This window comes from Salmo salar, chromosome ssa03, assembly GCF_905237065.1.
Source record: "Salmo salar chromosome ssa03, Ssal_v3.1, whole genome shotgun sequence".
NCBI lineage: Eukaryota > Metazoa > Chordata > Actinopteri > Salmoniformes > Salmonidae > Salmo > Salmo salar.
This window is the reverse complement of record NC_059444.1, coordinates 2,528,381-2,543,414: the sequence shown is the minus strand read 5'-3', so window position 1 is coordinate 2,543,414 and position 15,034 is coordinate 2,528,381. Positions and strand designations below refer to the sequence as shown.

Sequence of the window (15,034 nt, the reverse complement as noted above, 5' to 3'; positions counted from 1 at the left end):
CCATGACCTTTAACCCCTCTCGTCAGTACACTCCTATTGGCTGTTTAGTTTTAACCATGACCTTTAACCCCTCTCCTCAGTACACTCCTATTGGCTGTTTAGTTTTAACCATGACCTTTAACCCCTCTCCTCAGCACACTCCTATTGGCTGTTTAGTTTTAACCATGACCTTTAACCCCTCTCGTCAGTACACTCCTATTGGCTGTTTAGTTTTAACCATGACCTTTAACCCCTCTCCTCAGTACACTCCTATTGGCTGTTTAGTTTTAACCATTAGTTTTAACCATGACCTTTAACCTTTCTCCTCAGCCTACTCCCATTGGTCCAGTCCCCAGTGAGACCCTTCTACAGTCCAGCAGCAGAGACAAGGCAACGCAGCAGACCAAAAACCAGGTAGGACGGACACACACACACACACACACACACACACACACACACACTGAAGACCCAGTCCTTGATGAAGAACAGCTATTTTAGTTTCTCTTGATAGACTAACTTACAGCAAAACTGACAGAAGAATTTCTGTGGAAAAAGCTCAAACATTTTTTCATTCAAATTTCACACGTCATTCTCTGTATGAGATGAATTTGACATTTAGTGTTACTAACTTAACTGTAGCCTGGTCCAGATCCTCTGGTGCTTCTGCCAACTCCATCGTTGTCAAGCCAAAGAGACTGGCACCCAGGCTATATTAAAGAGACCAGCAACAGACTGGCACCCAGGCTATATTATAGAGACCAGAAACAGACTGGACCCAGGCTATATTATAGAGACCAGAAACAGACTGGCACCCAGGCTATATTAAAGAGACCAGCACCCAGGCTATATTAAAGAGACCAGCACCCAGGCTATATTAAAGAGACCAGCAAGAGACTAGCACCCAGGCTATATTAATAGAGACCAGCACCCAGGCTATATTAAAGAGACCAGCAACAGACTGGCACCCAGGCTATATTAAAGAGACCAGCACCCAGGCTATATTAAAGAGACCAGCACCCAGGCTATATTAAAGAGACCAGCACCCAGGCTATATTAAAGAGACCAGCACCCAGGCTATATTAAAGAGACCAGCACCCAGGCTATATTAAAGAGACCAGCACCCAGGCTATATTAAAGAGACCAGCACCCAGGCTATATTAAAGAGACCAGCAACAGACTGGCACCCAGGCTATATTAAAGAGACCAGCAACAGACTGGTATCCGTCTCAGAACATCAGCTTGTTCAGCCGCTTGTGCTTCTGCATGTCACGTAGTCCTCACGTGCACTCTTTTCCTCCCACGTCACCGCACTGCCCCTCAGGTCTGTCTCTCTGTCCTCTGGTTGAGCAGTGTCTAAGGAGCTGTCCAACTGCTTCTGCACAAGATGGAAAAAAAACACAACCTCTTTAAACTTAATTGTTTTGTTTCTTTCCTTCTTTTACACTCCTCCTTCTTCCTTTACCATCTCCTCCTTCATCTCTCTTCTTCCTCCCTCCATTTCTCCCCCTTTGTCCTGTCCTCTCTATCCTTGCTATCGCACCAGTCGCCAGAACCCAAAGGAAGTGATTCCCAGCCCACTCCAGTGACCAATAGGGAGCTGCTGGGGTCCCATCTAACAGCTGATAGGCTGGGGGGCTCCGTCCAGGTACTGGGCAATGGGCTAAACACTGTCTTCATTCTTTCTTTTCCGTTTTCTCTTGTTCTGTTCTTTCCTCACTCCTTTTTTTTTTTCTGTTGTTTCTTTTGCACAAGGTCTCTGCTCAGCCAGGTTCTTTCAGTCGGCTCGGTTCCACACTTCACTATGGACACGGCCCCTCATGTCCTATTCGCTGAAACCTTACTCAATCACGCCTAACCGGCCAATCAAATCTTTGTGGCCGTGAGCCCAACGTATCTGTATAGTACCCGTACGATGCTCTGGTTTCCTCTTCACGAGTCTAGTATTTCGTTATGAGACAGGTTTTTAGCAGTTCTTATTAGGGAAAAGTAGCGTTTAACTGTTATCACTCTGTCACATGGCGTTAAGTGGCTTTTTTTCTATTGACAGGAACTCTGCTAACTTCTGCTTCACTTTACCGAGCGCTGTTTTGTCGTCAGGAACTGTAGCCTAGCTTGCACGCAATTAGTGCTGTTGGCTCGCTAGCTTCACTGCTTTAGCGTGCCACTAATAGTCGGGTTTCCACTAGTTGTAGCTACGTCGACTAGTGGTCTCTGGCTCGCCGTCGGTCCCCACCGTTTTGGAGTTAGCTGAATGGCCAAAGTGTCTTAACTAGCTAGTTTTATTGTTAGATGCTAACCTTTTGGGCTAATCCCCGTTCAGTCTGCTTGGCTAAACTTAAGTGGTACTGTTTCGTAACGTGTGTTATCCCACCGTGGAGCACAATTCTTTACGTTCCCGTGTAAAAGATCAACCTAGTAGTACTTTTTTTAAAATCTCGAGTGGCTTGGTTTACACACCAAGTCGGCACTTAGTATTAAAACACACTTGGCTAGCTAGCTATCGTCTCGGGTGATAATAGCCAGCTACGTAGCTAGCATTCCTGTTAATTCTCCTTTCACTATCCTGAAAGTATTTAGACTGTATTTATCACTCCCCTTGTAAATAAAGCTTTGTTTATGCTTACCTGGCTTCCAGCTATCATTACCCGGATGTAATTATGGCAAAAAATATCTACCCGGTGGCTGGTGGACCAAAAAGTACATTTTAGGCCCTGCATGCTATGATTTGATTGTAGGCAGAGGCTACGAATACAGTTTCCGCTCCTACCCTGCCCCTCTGGAAACATCTCTCTCAACTCTTAACACGGAACCCAAACTGGCTGTGCGCTCGCCCCATCGTGCATAAATTTATTTTGTCCCGCTACACCAAACGCTATCACGACACGCAGGTTAAAATATCAAAACAAACTCTGAACCAATGACATTAATTTGGGGACAGGTCGAAAAGCATTAAACATTTTATGGTAATTTATCTAGTTAGCTTGCACTTGCTAGCTAATTTGTCCTGTTTAGCTAGCTTGCTGTTGCTAGCTAATTTGTCCTGGGATATAAATATCGAGTTGTTATTTTACCTGAAATGCACAAGGTCCTCTACTCCGACAATTAATCCACAGATAAAACGGCCAACAGAATTGTTTCTAGTCACCTCTCCTCCTTCCAGGCTTTTTCATCTTTGAATTTATATGGTGATCGGCATCTACACTTTCATAATATTACCACGACGACCGGCAACAAAGTTCGTCTTTCAATCACCCACGTGGGTATAACCAATGAGGAGATGGCACGTGGGGTACCTGCTTCAATAAACCAATGAGGTGATGGGAGAGGCGGGACTTGCAGCGCGATCTGCGTCAGAAATAGAACTGACTTCTATTTTAGCCCTTGGCAACGCAGACACTCGCGAGCAGTGTGGGTGCAATAATTTAATAACATAGATTTCTAAATGTATTTTGCAACGCTTGCACGCGACGCAGTCAGGGTATTAGGATCCAAGTCACGTTCTGCGCTTGTGTTATTTACACACATCCTCTGAAACCAATTTCATCTATTGATGATGTAGCTTTGTATCATATTTCTGAACTGCTGCGATTTGAACGAAAGTTACAAAAATATAAATGAAAGCGTCCAACCGTCTGTTGTAACGGGTATTGCCGTTGTACAAGCAATACATCAGTCTACACATTTGCATTGGGGCAAAACAATTAGTGCTCTGTGTGATGACGTAATCTTTATAGTTATGCTGCCTTATAGCCAGGAGTCTCCCACTGGGACAAAACTGATTGATTCAATGTTTTCATTTTAACCAAACAGTTCAATGTGATGACGTTGAATCAATGTGGAAAACTGATTGGATTAGCTAAAAGTCAACAACTTAAGTGAATTGTCTTTTTTTTTTTGCCTCAATTATTTCTGTAGATTTCCTGTTGAATTCATGTTCGTTGACAACTCTACCAAATGTAAATGGCAACTAGACTTTGAACTTATGTCTGTGTCCAGTGGGCTGCTTCCTGTTTAGCCAAATCCAATTTTATTTGTCACATACACTCATGGTTAGCAGATGTTAATGCGAGTGTAGCGAAATGCTTGTGTTTCTGGTTCCAACAGTGCAGTAATATCTAACTAGTAATATCTAACAATTCCACAACAACTACCTAATACACACAAACCTAAAGGGGTGAACGAGAATTTAAATATATGGATGAGCGATGGCCAAGCGCCATAGGCAAGGTGCAATAGATAATATAAAAACATGTATATACTGTATATACTGTATTTTGTACTATTTATGTCACCTTAATTTAACCAGGTAGGCCAGTTGAGAACAAGTTCTCATTTACAGACTGAGACCTGGCCAAGATAAAGCAAAGCAGTTCGACACAAACAACAACACAGAGTTACACATAAACAAACGTACAGTCAATAACACAACAGAAAAATCTATACACAGTGTGTGCAAATGTAGCAAGATTAGGGAGGTAAAGGCAATAAATAGGCCATAGTGGCAAAATAATTACAATTTAGCATCAACACCGGAGTGATAGATGTGCAAGTAGAGATACTGGGGTGCAAAAGGGCAAAATGTGTGTATTATATGTATGTGTGTGTGTGTGTGTGTGTGTGTGTGTGTGGTGTGAGTAATGTAAGATATGTACACATTATGAGAGTGGCATTGTATAAAGTGACTAGTGATCCATTTATTAAAGTGTCCAGTGATTGGGTCTCCATGTTGGCAGCAGCCTCTCTGAGTTAGTGATGGCTGTTTAACAGTCTGATGGCCTTGAGATAGAAGCTGTTTTTCAGTCTCTCGGTCCCAGCTTTGATGCACCTGTACTGACCTCGTCTTCTGGATGTTAGCGGGGTGAACAGGCAGTGGCTCGGGTGGTTGTTGTCCTTGATGATCTTTTTGGCCTTCCTGTGACATCGGGTGGTGCAGCTGTCATGGAGGGCAGGTAGTTTGCCCTCGGTGATGCGTTGTGCAGACCTCACCACCCTCTGGAGAGCCTTACGGTTGAAGGCGTTGCAGTTGCCGTACCAGGCGGTGATAAACCCCAACAGGATGTTCTTGATTGTGGATCTGTAAAAGTTAGTCAGGGTTTTGGGTGACAAGACAAATTTCTTCAGCCTCCTGAGGTTGAAGAGGTGCTGTTGCGCCTTCTTCACCACGCTGTCTGTGTGGGTGGACCATTTCATTTTGTCCGTGATGTGTACGCCGAGGAACTTAAAACTTAAACCACCTTCTCCACAGCTGTCCCTTCGATGTGGATAGGAGGGGTGCTCCCTCTGCTGTTTCCTGAAGTCCACGATCATCTCCTTTGTTTTGTTGACGTTGAGTGAGAGGTTGTTTTCCTGACACAACACTCCGAGTGCCCTCACCTCCTCCCTGTAGGACGTCTCGTCGTTGTTGGTAATCAAGCACACTACTGTTGTGTCGTCTACAAACTTGATGATTGAGTTGGAGGCGTGCATGGCCACGCAGTCGTCGGTGAACAGGGAGTACAGGAGGGGCTGAGAACGCAACCTTGTGGGGCCCCAGTGTTGAGGGTCAGCGAAGTGGAGGTGTTGTTTCCTACCTTCACCACCTGGGGGCGGCCTGTCAAAAAGTCCCTCCCCAATTTCACAGGGCGGGGTTGAGACCCAGGTCCTCCAGCTTAATGATGTACTTGGAGGGTACTATTTTGTTGAAGGCTGAGCTATAATCAATGAAGAGCATTCTTACATAGGTATTCCTCTTGGCCAGATAGGGCAGTGTGATGGCGATTGCATCGTCTGTGGACCTGTTAGGGCGGTAAGCAAACTGAAGTGGGTCTAGGGTGGCCAGTAAGGTGGAGGTGATATGATCCTTGACTAGCCTCTCAAAGCACTTCATGATGACAGAAGTGAGTGCTACGGCGCGATAGTCATTTAGTTCAGTTACAAAATGCTCCCAATGTTCCAGTAGTCCTACTGCCTCTGATCAACGTTCCAGTAGGCATTTGATCAATGTTCCAGTAGGCCTACTGCCACTGATCAACGTTCCAGTAGGCCTACTGCCTCTGATCAATGTTCCAGTAGGCCTACTGCCTCTGATCAATGTTCCAGTAGGCCTACTGCCACTGATCAATGTTCCAGTAGGCCTACTGCCACTGATCAACGTTCCAGTAGGCCTACTGCCTCTGATCAATGTTCCAGTAGGCCTACTGCCTCTGATCAATGTTCTGGCAGTTCAACACACGCGCCCAGTCCCAGGGTTACGGCACCTCATCAAACGTATTGGGGTCACTAGACCTCAAGGAGTTTATCCTGCACACAGGAGATAACTGAGGTTCGCCTCCTAGGGCATAGCCTACAGATATCTCCCATTCGGTCTGTCCCTGACATTCACCAAGTGTGCCAAAGCAGCCCTCCCTGCTAAGGAGAGAGGTGTAAGAGTCCTGACATACGGTGCATTCGGAAAGTATTCAGACCCCTTGATTTTCTTCTCCACATTTTGTTATGTTACAGGCTTATTCTAAAATTGTCCCCAAGCCTCTCCTGTGTTGTCTTGGCGGTGTGCTTAGGGTCATTGTCCTGTTGGAAGGTGAACCTTCACCCCAGTCTGAGGTACTGAGTGCTCTGGAGCAGGTTTTCATCAAGGATCTCTCTGTACTTTCTCCATTCATCTTTCCCTCGATCCTGACTAGTCTCCCAGTACATGCTGCTGAAAAACATCCCCACAGCATGATGCTGCCACCACCATGCTTCACCGTAGGGATGGTGCCAGGTTTCCTCCAGATGTGACGCTTGGCATTCTGGTTTCATCAGACCAGAGAATCTTGTTTCTTGAGTCCTTTAGGTGCCTTTTGGCAAACTCCAAGCGGGCTGTCATGTGCCTTTTACTGAGGAGTGGCTTCCGTCTGGCCACTCTACCATAAAGGCCTGATTGGTGGAGTGCTGCAGAGATGGTTGTCCTTCTGGAAGGTTCTCCCATCTCCACAGAGGAAATCTGGAGCTCTTTCAGGGTGACCATCGGGTTCTTGGTCACCTCCCTGACCAAGGCCCTTCTCCCCAATTGTTCAGTTTGGTCAGTTCAGCCAGCTCTAGGAAGAGTCTTGGTGGTTCCAAACTTCTTCCATTAAAGAATGATGGTGGCCACTGTGTTCTTGGGTGCCTTCAATGCTGCAGACATTTTTTTGGTACCGTTCCTCAGATCTGTGCCTTGACACAATCCTGTCTCGGAGCTCGACAGACAATTCCTTCAACCTCATGGCTTGGTTTTTGCTCTGACATGCACTGTCAACTCTGGGACCTTATATAGACAGGTGTGTGCCTTTCCAAATCATGTCCAATCAATTGAATTTACCACAGGTGGACTCCGATCGAGTAGTTGAAACATCTCAAGGTTGATCAATGGAAAACAGGATGCACCTGAACGCAATTTCGAGTCTCGTAGCAAAGGTTCTGAAAATTCTAACATTTCTAGAAACTTGTTTTTGCTTTATCATTATGGGGTATTGTGATGTCATTATGGGGTATTGTGATGTCATTATGGGGTATTGTGATGTCATTATGGGGTATTGTGTGTAGATTGATAAGGATTCTTTTTTTTTTTTTTTATGAAATCAATTTCGGACTAATCCTGTGACGTAACAAAATGTGGAAAAGTCAAAGGTGTTTGAATACATTCCTAATGTACATCGACTGGTTGATCTGTGCAGACACTCTGGTTCAGACAGCAGAGCACTCAGCCCAGCTGTTGTCGGGCTCAGACAGCGGAGCACTCAGCCCAGCTGTTGTCGGGCTCAGACAGGGGAGCACTCAGCCCAGCTTTTGTCGGGCTCAGACAGCGGAGCACTCAGCCCAGCTTTTGTCGGGCTCAGACAGCGGAGCACTCAGCCCAGCTTTTGTCGGGCTCAGACAGCGGAGCTGTTGTCACACCTGCTCACTCTAGGCTTCAGCAGCAAATCTATGACTTGTTAATGGTCTTTGTAACCTGTCAAGCGGCCCTCACCATGGGAACGGCTTTCGTTACTGCCTCTTGTGTTTTGCGTCATCTTATGCTCATGGCCTCCGTGATTTGTGCTAGTCCCGCTTGGCCGCTTGCCTCGTGAGACTTCCAGCGTTGGGTGACCTTACTTCGCTTGAACCTCTTCTCTCTACCGGCACTACTAACAAGGAGGAGTGAACTCCCGACCAACTCCCGGCAACTTCACTCTGGCGAGAAATATCTCATTGTGAAGGGAGCAGCAAACATCTGTCTCTGAGCGACACATGTGCCAGGCAGGCTAAACTCGTGTGCGGATTTACCATCGCTGGGGACCCCCCCCCCCCACTTCATTCCCAAAGTCGTTCAGGGGACGTTACGACAGAACTCCCGTCGATCTGTACGCATCGCAGGACCGTCGCCTCTTCCTTGCAATGAGAGAACGTCCCTCTTGGCGTAGACCGGCTGGCCCACTAGTGGTCAAACGTGCTTCTTAACGCCTCCCTCGGGCCTGATTTCCCCCCTCTGAGTCTTATCTAGATGAATAACCGTAACTGTTTGATCATGATAGAAACCACAGGTTAGAGATAGATGGTCTTCCCTATCAGTCAAATATATTTATTAAGCCACTTTTTACATCAGCCGATGTAGAAACCCAGCCTAAAACCCCCAAACAGCAAGCAATGTAGGTGTAGAAGCACGGTGGCTAGGAAAAACTCCCTAGAAAGGCAGGAACCTAGGAAGAAACCTAGAGAGGAACCAGGCTCTGAGGGGTGGCCAGTCCTCTTCTGGCTGTGCCAGGTTGAGATTATAACAGAACATGGCCAAGATGTTCAAACGTTCATAGATGACCAGCAGGGTGAAATAATAATAATCACAGTGGTTGTAGAGGGTGCAACAAGTCAGTACCTCAGGAGTAAACGTCTGTTGGCTTTTCATAGCCGATCATTCAGAGGTCGAGACAGCAGGTGCATGTAGAGAGAGGGAGTCAAAAACAGCAGGTCCGGGACAGGTAGCACGTCCGGTGAACAGGTCAGGGTTCCATAGCCGCAGGCAGAACAGTTGAAACTGGAGAAGCAGCGCGGCCAGGTGGACTGGGGACAGCAAGGAGTCATCAGGCCAGGTAGTCCTGAGGCATGGTCCGAGGGCTCGGGTCCTCCGGGAGGGGAGGGGGAGAGAGAGAGAATTAGAGGGAGCGTACTAAAATTCACACAGGACACTGAATAAGACAGGAGAAATACTCCAGATATATGACTGACCCTAGCCCTGCCAGCATAAATACTGGCGGCTGAGACTGTTGACTGGGGGCAGCTCTAGCAGGGCCAAAATTTGATGAACTGACTTGTTGGAAAGGAGGCATCCTATGATGGTGCCACGTTGAAAGTCTCTTCAGTAAGGCCATTCTATGTCAGGGGGCCAGTCTGTAACGTCTGGAGTATTTCTCCTGTCTTATCCAGTGTCCTGTTTTGATCATGCTAGAAACCACAAGTCTAGATGCTATACTGAGTATAATGCCATCTAGAGTGAGCTTAGTGTTCTGTCATTGGATGAATCCGCCATCTAGAGTGAGCTTAGTGTTCTGTCATTGGCTTGAATCCCAAATGGCATCCTACATATAGTGCACTACTTTTTTGTTGTTGTTGTTGACAAGAGCACAATCGGCTCTTATTGGTCCCGGTCAAAAGTAGTGCACTCCGTAGGGCATAGGGTACCATTTCAGACACATCCATTGTTGGCTGGAACATTTAAGTCACCGTTTTATAGAGATCTGGTAGCCAGTTGACCATGCAGTGATAGTAATACAGTGGAAAGTTCACAACAACAAAAAACCCATTCTGAAGAAAAGCTGTTATCAGTTCATAATAACGTTACAGCAGTAGGCTTGTGTTTGACATGTTGACTTCAAAAGCTCTTTCATAATAGTGACATGACGTGTGTGTGTGTGTGTATGTGTGTGGACAGCCCTTCAAATGAGTGGATTCAGCTATTTTAGCAACACCCGTTGCTTACGGCTTTATAAAGTCCAGCACACAGCCATGCAATCTCCATAGACAAACATTGGCAGTAGAATGGCCCCGTACTGAAGAGCTCTGTGACTTTCAACATGGCACCGTCATAGGATGCCACCTTTCCAACAAGTCAGTTCATCAAATTTCTGCCCTACTAGAGCTGCCCCCGGTCAACTTTAAGCGCTGTTATTGTGAAGTGGAAACGTCTAGGAGCCAAAACAACAACTCAACCACAAAGTGGTAGGCCACACAAGCTCACAGATCGGGACCTCTGAATGCTGAACTGTGTAAAAAATTGTCTGTCCTCGTTTGCAACACTCACTACTGACTTCCAACTTGCCTCTGGAAGCAACGTCAGCACAAGAACTGTTCGTCGGGAGCTTCATGAAATGGGTTTCCATGGCTGAGCAGCCGCACACAAGCCTAAGATCACCATGCGCAATGCCAAGCGTCTCCTGGCGTGGTGTAAAGCTCGCCGTCATTGGACTCTGGAGCAGTGGAAACGCGTTCTCTGGAGTGATGAATCACGCTTCACCATCTGGTAGTATGACAGACGAATCTGGGTACTGGCGGATGCCAGGAGAACGGCACATGTCCAAATCGATAGTGCCAACTGTAAAGTTTGGTGGAGGAGGAATAATGGTCTGGGGCTGTTTTTCATGGTTCGGGACCCTTAGTTCCAGTGAAGGGAAATCTTAACGCTATAGCATACAATTCTAGACGATTCCTGTTTCAGCATGACAATGCCCCCGTGCACAAAGCCAGGTCCATACAGAAATGGTTTGTCGAGATCGGTGTGGAAGAACTTGACTGGCCTGCACAGAGCCCTGACCTCAACCCCATCGAACACCTTTGTGATAAGTTAGAACGCTGACTGCGAGCCAGGCCTAGTCGCCCAACATCATCACCTTAATGGAAGCAAGTCCATGCAGCAATGTTCCACCAAGAGAACAAGCCCATATTAATACCCATGATTTTTTTATTAGATGTTGGACGAGCAGGTGTCCACATACTTTTGGTCATGTAGTTTATTTTAGACATGTTTGTGACATGACATATATTGGACCACAGTGAGCCACCATTTTCTAACATCTAACTTTCCATGATGCTCCCCTGCAGGTGATGAGTTCGACCAATGGGGAGCTGAATACAGACGATCCGACTGCGGGCCACTCCAACGCCCCCATCACCGCCCCGGCCGAGGTGGAGGTGGCCGACGACACAAAGTAAGATGGACGCCCTCCTTCCTCCGCCCCTTCTTCCGTCCCCTCGCCCTCCTTCTGTCCCCCCGCCCTCCTTCCCCCGCCCTCCATCCCTCCTTCCTCCGTCCGTCCCCTCCTTCCTCCCTCCGTCCCCTCCTTCCTCCCTCCGCCTCCATCCCTCCTTCCTCCGTCCGTCCCCTCCTTCCTCCCGTCCGTCCCCTCCTTCCTCCCTCCGCCCCTCCTCCCTCCGTCCCCTCCTTCCTCCCTCCGTCCCCTCGCCCTCCTTCCTCCGTCCCTCCATCCCTCCTTCCTCTGTCCCTCGCCCTCCTTCCTCCGTCCCTCCATCCCTCCTTCCTCCGTCCCCTCGCCCTCCTTCCTCCGTCCCTCCATCCCTCCTTCCTCCGTCCCTCGCCCTCCTTCCTCCGTCCCTCCTTCCCTCCTTCCTCCGTCCCCTCGCCCTCCTTCCTCCGTCCCTCCTTCCCTCCTTCCTCCGTCCCCTCGCCCTCCTTCCACCATCCTCCGTCCCCATGCCCTCTTCCCCAACACTCACTGTTCTAAGAGTGAAGATGAAAACAAGGTAGCCCAGGGCTAGTTCCTTTCAGACAGTGCTAGTTGATAATACGTCGAGCTAGCCCGAAAGACCAGTGAAAGGTAGACTTTTCAAACATCTCATGGAACAGCTTTTTGACCTGAATGTTACCCGGTCTACTAGCCCAGCTGGCCAGTGGCCAAAATGTCCATCTCTGGCTAAGAGCTATGTATTAGTCCGGAATGTTGATGAATAAACACTGCAAAAAGCACATACTAGGATCTGAGCCAGGTTGGCTATCTTGTTTGGCATGAAAATGTATGTAATTATAAACTTTCCTAATATTGAGTTGCACCCCTTTTTGCCCTCAGATCATTCTCAATTCATCGGGACATGGACTCTACAAGGTGTTGAAAGCGTTCCACAGGGATGCTGGCCCCATGTTGACTCCAATGCTTCCCACAGTTGTGTCCAGTTGGCTGGATGTCTTTTGGGTGGAGGACCATTCTTGACACACACAGGAAACTGTTGAGCGTGAAAAACCCAGCAGCGTTGCAGTTCTTGACACAAACCGGTGCGCCTGGCACCTACTACCATAGCCTGTTCAAAGGCACTTAAATATTTTGTCTTGCCCCATTCACCCTCTGAATGGCACAGATACAGTCCATGTCTCAAGGCTTAAAAACCCTTCTTTAACCCGTCTCCTCCCCTTCATCTACACTGATTGAAGTGGATTTAACAAGTGACATCAATAAGGGATCATAGATTTCACCTGGATTCACCTGGTCATGGAAAGAGCAGGTGTTCCTAATGTTTTGTGTAGTCAGTGTCTGAGGACAATAAAGAATCTAATCCTGTTGTTATGTTCTGTTTCAGGTGCTGCTGTTTCTTTAAGAGGAGGACGGGGCAAGGCCTCCAGAGACACTAGTGAAGAAGAAGAGGAGAGGCCTCCAGAGACACTAGTGAAGAAGAGGAGAGGCCTCCAGAGACACTAGTGAAGAAGAAGAGGAGAGGCCTCCAGAGACACTAGTGAAGAAGAGGAGAGGCCTCCAGAGACACTAGTGAAGAAGAAGAGGAGAGGCCTCCAGAGACACTAGTGAAGGAGAAGAGGAGAGGCCTCCAGAGACACTAGTGAAGAAGAGGCCTCCAGAGACACTAGTGAAGAAGAGGAGAGGCCTCCAGAGACACTAGTGAAGGAGAAGAGGAGAGGCCTCCAGAGACACTAGTGAAGAAGAGGCCTCCAGAGACACTAGTGAAGAAGAGGAGAGGCCTCCAGAGACACTAGTGAAGGAGAAGAGGAGAGGCCTCCAGAGACACTAGTGAAGGAGAGGAGAGGCCTCCAGAGACACTAGTGAAGAAGAGGAGAGGCCTCCAGAGACACTAGTGAAGAAGAGGAGAGGCCTCCAGAGACACTAGTGAAGAAGAGGAGAGGCCTCCAGAGACACTAGTGAAGAAGAGGAGAGGCCTCCAGAGACACTAGTGAAGAGGCCTCCAGAGACACTAGTGAAGAAGAGGAGAGGCCTCCAGAGACACTAGTGAAGAAGAGGCCTCCAGAGACACTAGTGAAGAAGAGGAGAGGCCTCCAGAGACACTAGTGAAGGAGAGGAGAGGCCTCCAGAGACACTAGTGAAGAAGAGGCCTCCAGAGACACTAGTGAAGAAGAGGAGAGGCCTCCAGAGACACTAGTGAAGAAGAGGCCTCCAGAGACACTAGTGAAGAAGAAGAGGCCTCCAGAGACACTAGTGAAGAAGAAGAGGAGAGGCCTCCAGAGACACTAGTGAAGGAGAGGCCTCCAGAGACACTAGTGAAGAAGAGGAGAGGCCTCCAGAGACACTAGTGAAGAAGAAGAGGAGAGGCCTCCAGAGACACTAGTGAAGGAGAGGAGAGGCCTCCAGAGACACTAGTGAAGGAGAGGAGAGGCCTCCAGAGACACTAGTGAAGGAGAGGAGAGGCCTCCAGAGACACTAGTGAAGAAGAAGAGGAGAGGCCTCCAGAGACACTAGTGAAGAAGAGGAGAGGCCTCCAGAGACACTAGTGAGGAAGAGGAGAGGCCTCCAGAGACACTAGTGAAGAAGAGGCCTCCAGAGACACTAGTGAAGAAGAGGAGAGGCCTCCAGAGACACTAGTGAAGAAGAAGAGGAGAGGCCTCCAGAGACACTAGTGAAGGAGAGGAGAGGCCTCCAGAGACACTAGTGAAGGAGAGGAGAGGCCTCCAGAGACACTAGTGAAGGAGAGGAGAGGCCTCCAGAGACACTAGTGAAGAAGAAGAGGAGAGGCCTCCAGAGACACTAGTGAAGAAGAGGAGAGGCCTCCAGAGACACTAGTGAAGGAGAGGAGAGGCCTCCAGAGACACTAGTGAAGGAGAGGAGAGGCCTCCAGAGACACTAGTGAAGGAGAGGAGAGGCCTCCAGAGACACTAGTGAAGAAGAAGAGGAGAGGCCTCCAGAGACACTAGTGAAGAAGAGGAGAGGCCTCCAGAGACACTAGTGAAGGAGAGGAGAGGCCTCCAGAGACACTAGTGAAGGAGAGGCCTCCAGAGACACTAGTGAAGAAGAAGAGGAGAGGCCTCCAGAGACACTAGTGAAGAAGAGGAGAGGCCTCCAGAGACACTAGTGAAGGAGAGGAGAGGCCTCCAGAGACACTAGTGAAGGAGAGGCCTCCAGAGACACTAGTGAAGAGGAGGAGAGGCCTCCAGAGACACTAGTGAAGGAGAGGCCTCCAGAGACACTAGTGAAGGAGAGGCCTCCAGAGACACTAGTGAAGGAGAGGCCTCCAGAGACACTAGTGAAGGAGAGGCCTCCAGAGACACTAGTGAGGAAGAGGAGAGGCCTCCAGAGACACTAGTGAAGGAGAGGCCTCCAGAGACACTAGTGAAGAAGAGGAGAGGCCTCCAGAGACACTAGTGAAGGAGAGGCCTCCAGAGACACTAGTGAAGGAGAGGAGAGGCCTCCAGAGACACTAGTGAAGGAGAGGAGAGGCCTCCAGAGACACTAGTGAAGGAGAGGCCTCCAGAGACACTAGTGAAGGAGAGGAGAGGCCTCCAGAGACACTAGTGAAGAAGAGGAGAGGCCTCCAGAGACACTAGTGAAGAAGAGGCCTCCAGAGACACTAGTGAAGAAGAGGCCTCCAGAGACACTAGTGAAGAAGAGGAGAGGCCTCCAGAGACACTAGTGAAGGAGAGGCCTCCAGAGACACTAGTGAAGAAGAGGCCTCCAGAGACACTAGTGAAGAAGAGGAGAGGCCTCCAGAGACACTAGTGAAGAAGAGGAGAGGCCTCCAGAGACACTAGTGAAGAGGAGAAGAGGCCTCCAGAGACACTAGTGAAGAAGAGGAGAGGCCTCCAGAGACACTAGTGAAGAAGAGGAGAGGCCTCCAG

General features: G+C 48.5%; 1 protein-coding gene across 3 annotated transcripts in view; it reads left to right on the top strand.

Annotated features, from left to right (window-relative positions):
* The window catches only part of LOC106596267 (casein kinase I), a 47,740-nt gene extending 35,011 nt beyond the window's left edge, over positions 1 to 12,729 (top strand). For 2 of the 3 annotated variants that reach the window (XM_045714391.1, XM_045714392.1), the window contains exons 9-12: positions 310 to 393; positions 1,523 to 1,624; positions 11,047 to 11,153; positions 12,535 to 12,729. In XM_045714391.1, the coding sequence (XP_045570347.1) occupies positions 310 to 393; positions 1,523 to 1,624; positions 11,047 to 11,153; positions 12,535 to 12,586 (345 nt within the window). In that variant the 3' untranslated portion in view covers positions 12,587 to 12,729. The remainder of the gene's footprint in view (positions 1 to 309; positions 394 to 1,522; positions 1,625 to 11,046; positions 11,154 to 12,534) is intronic. The other variant, XM_045714393.1, reaches the window with a different exon arrangement.
* The last annotated feature ends 2,305 nt before the right edge of the window (positions 12,730 to 15,034 follow it).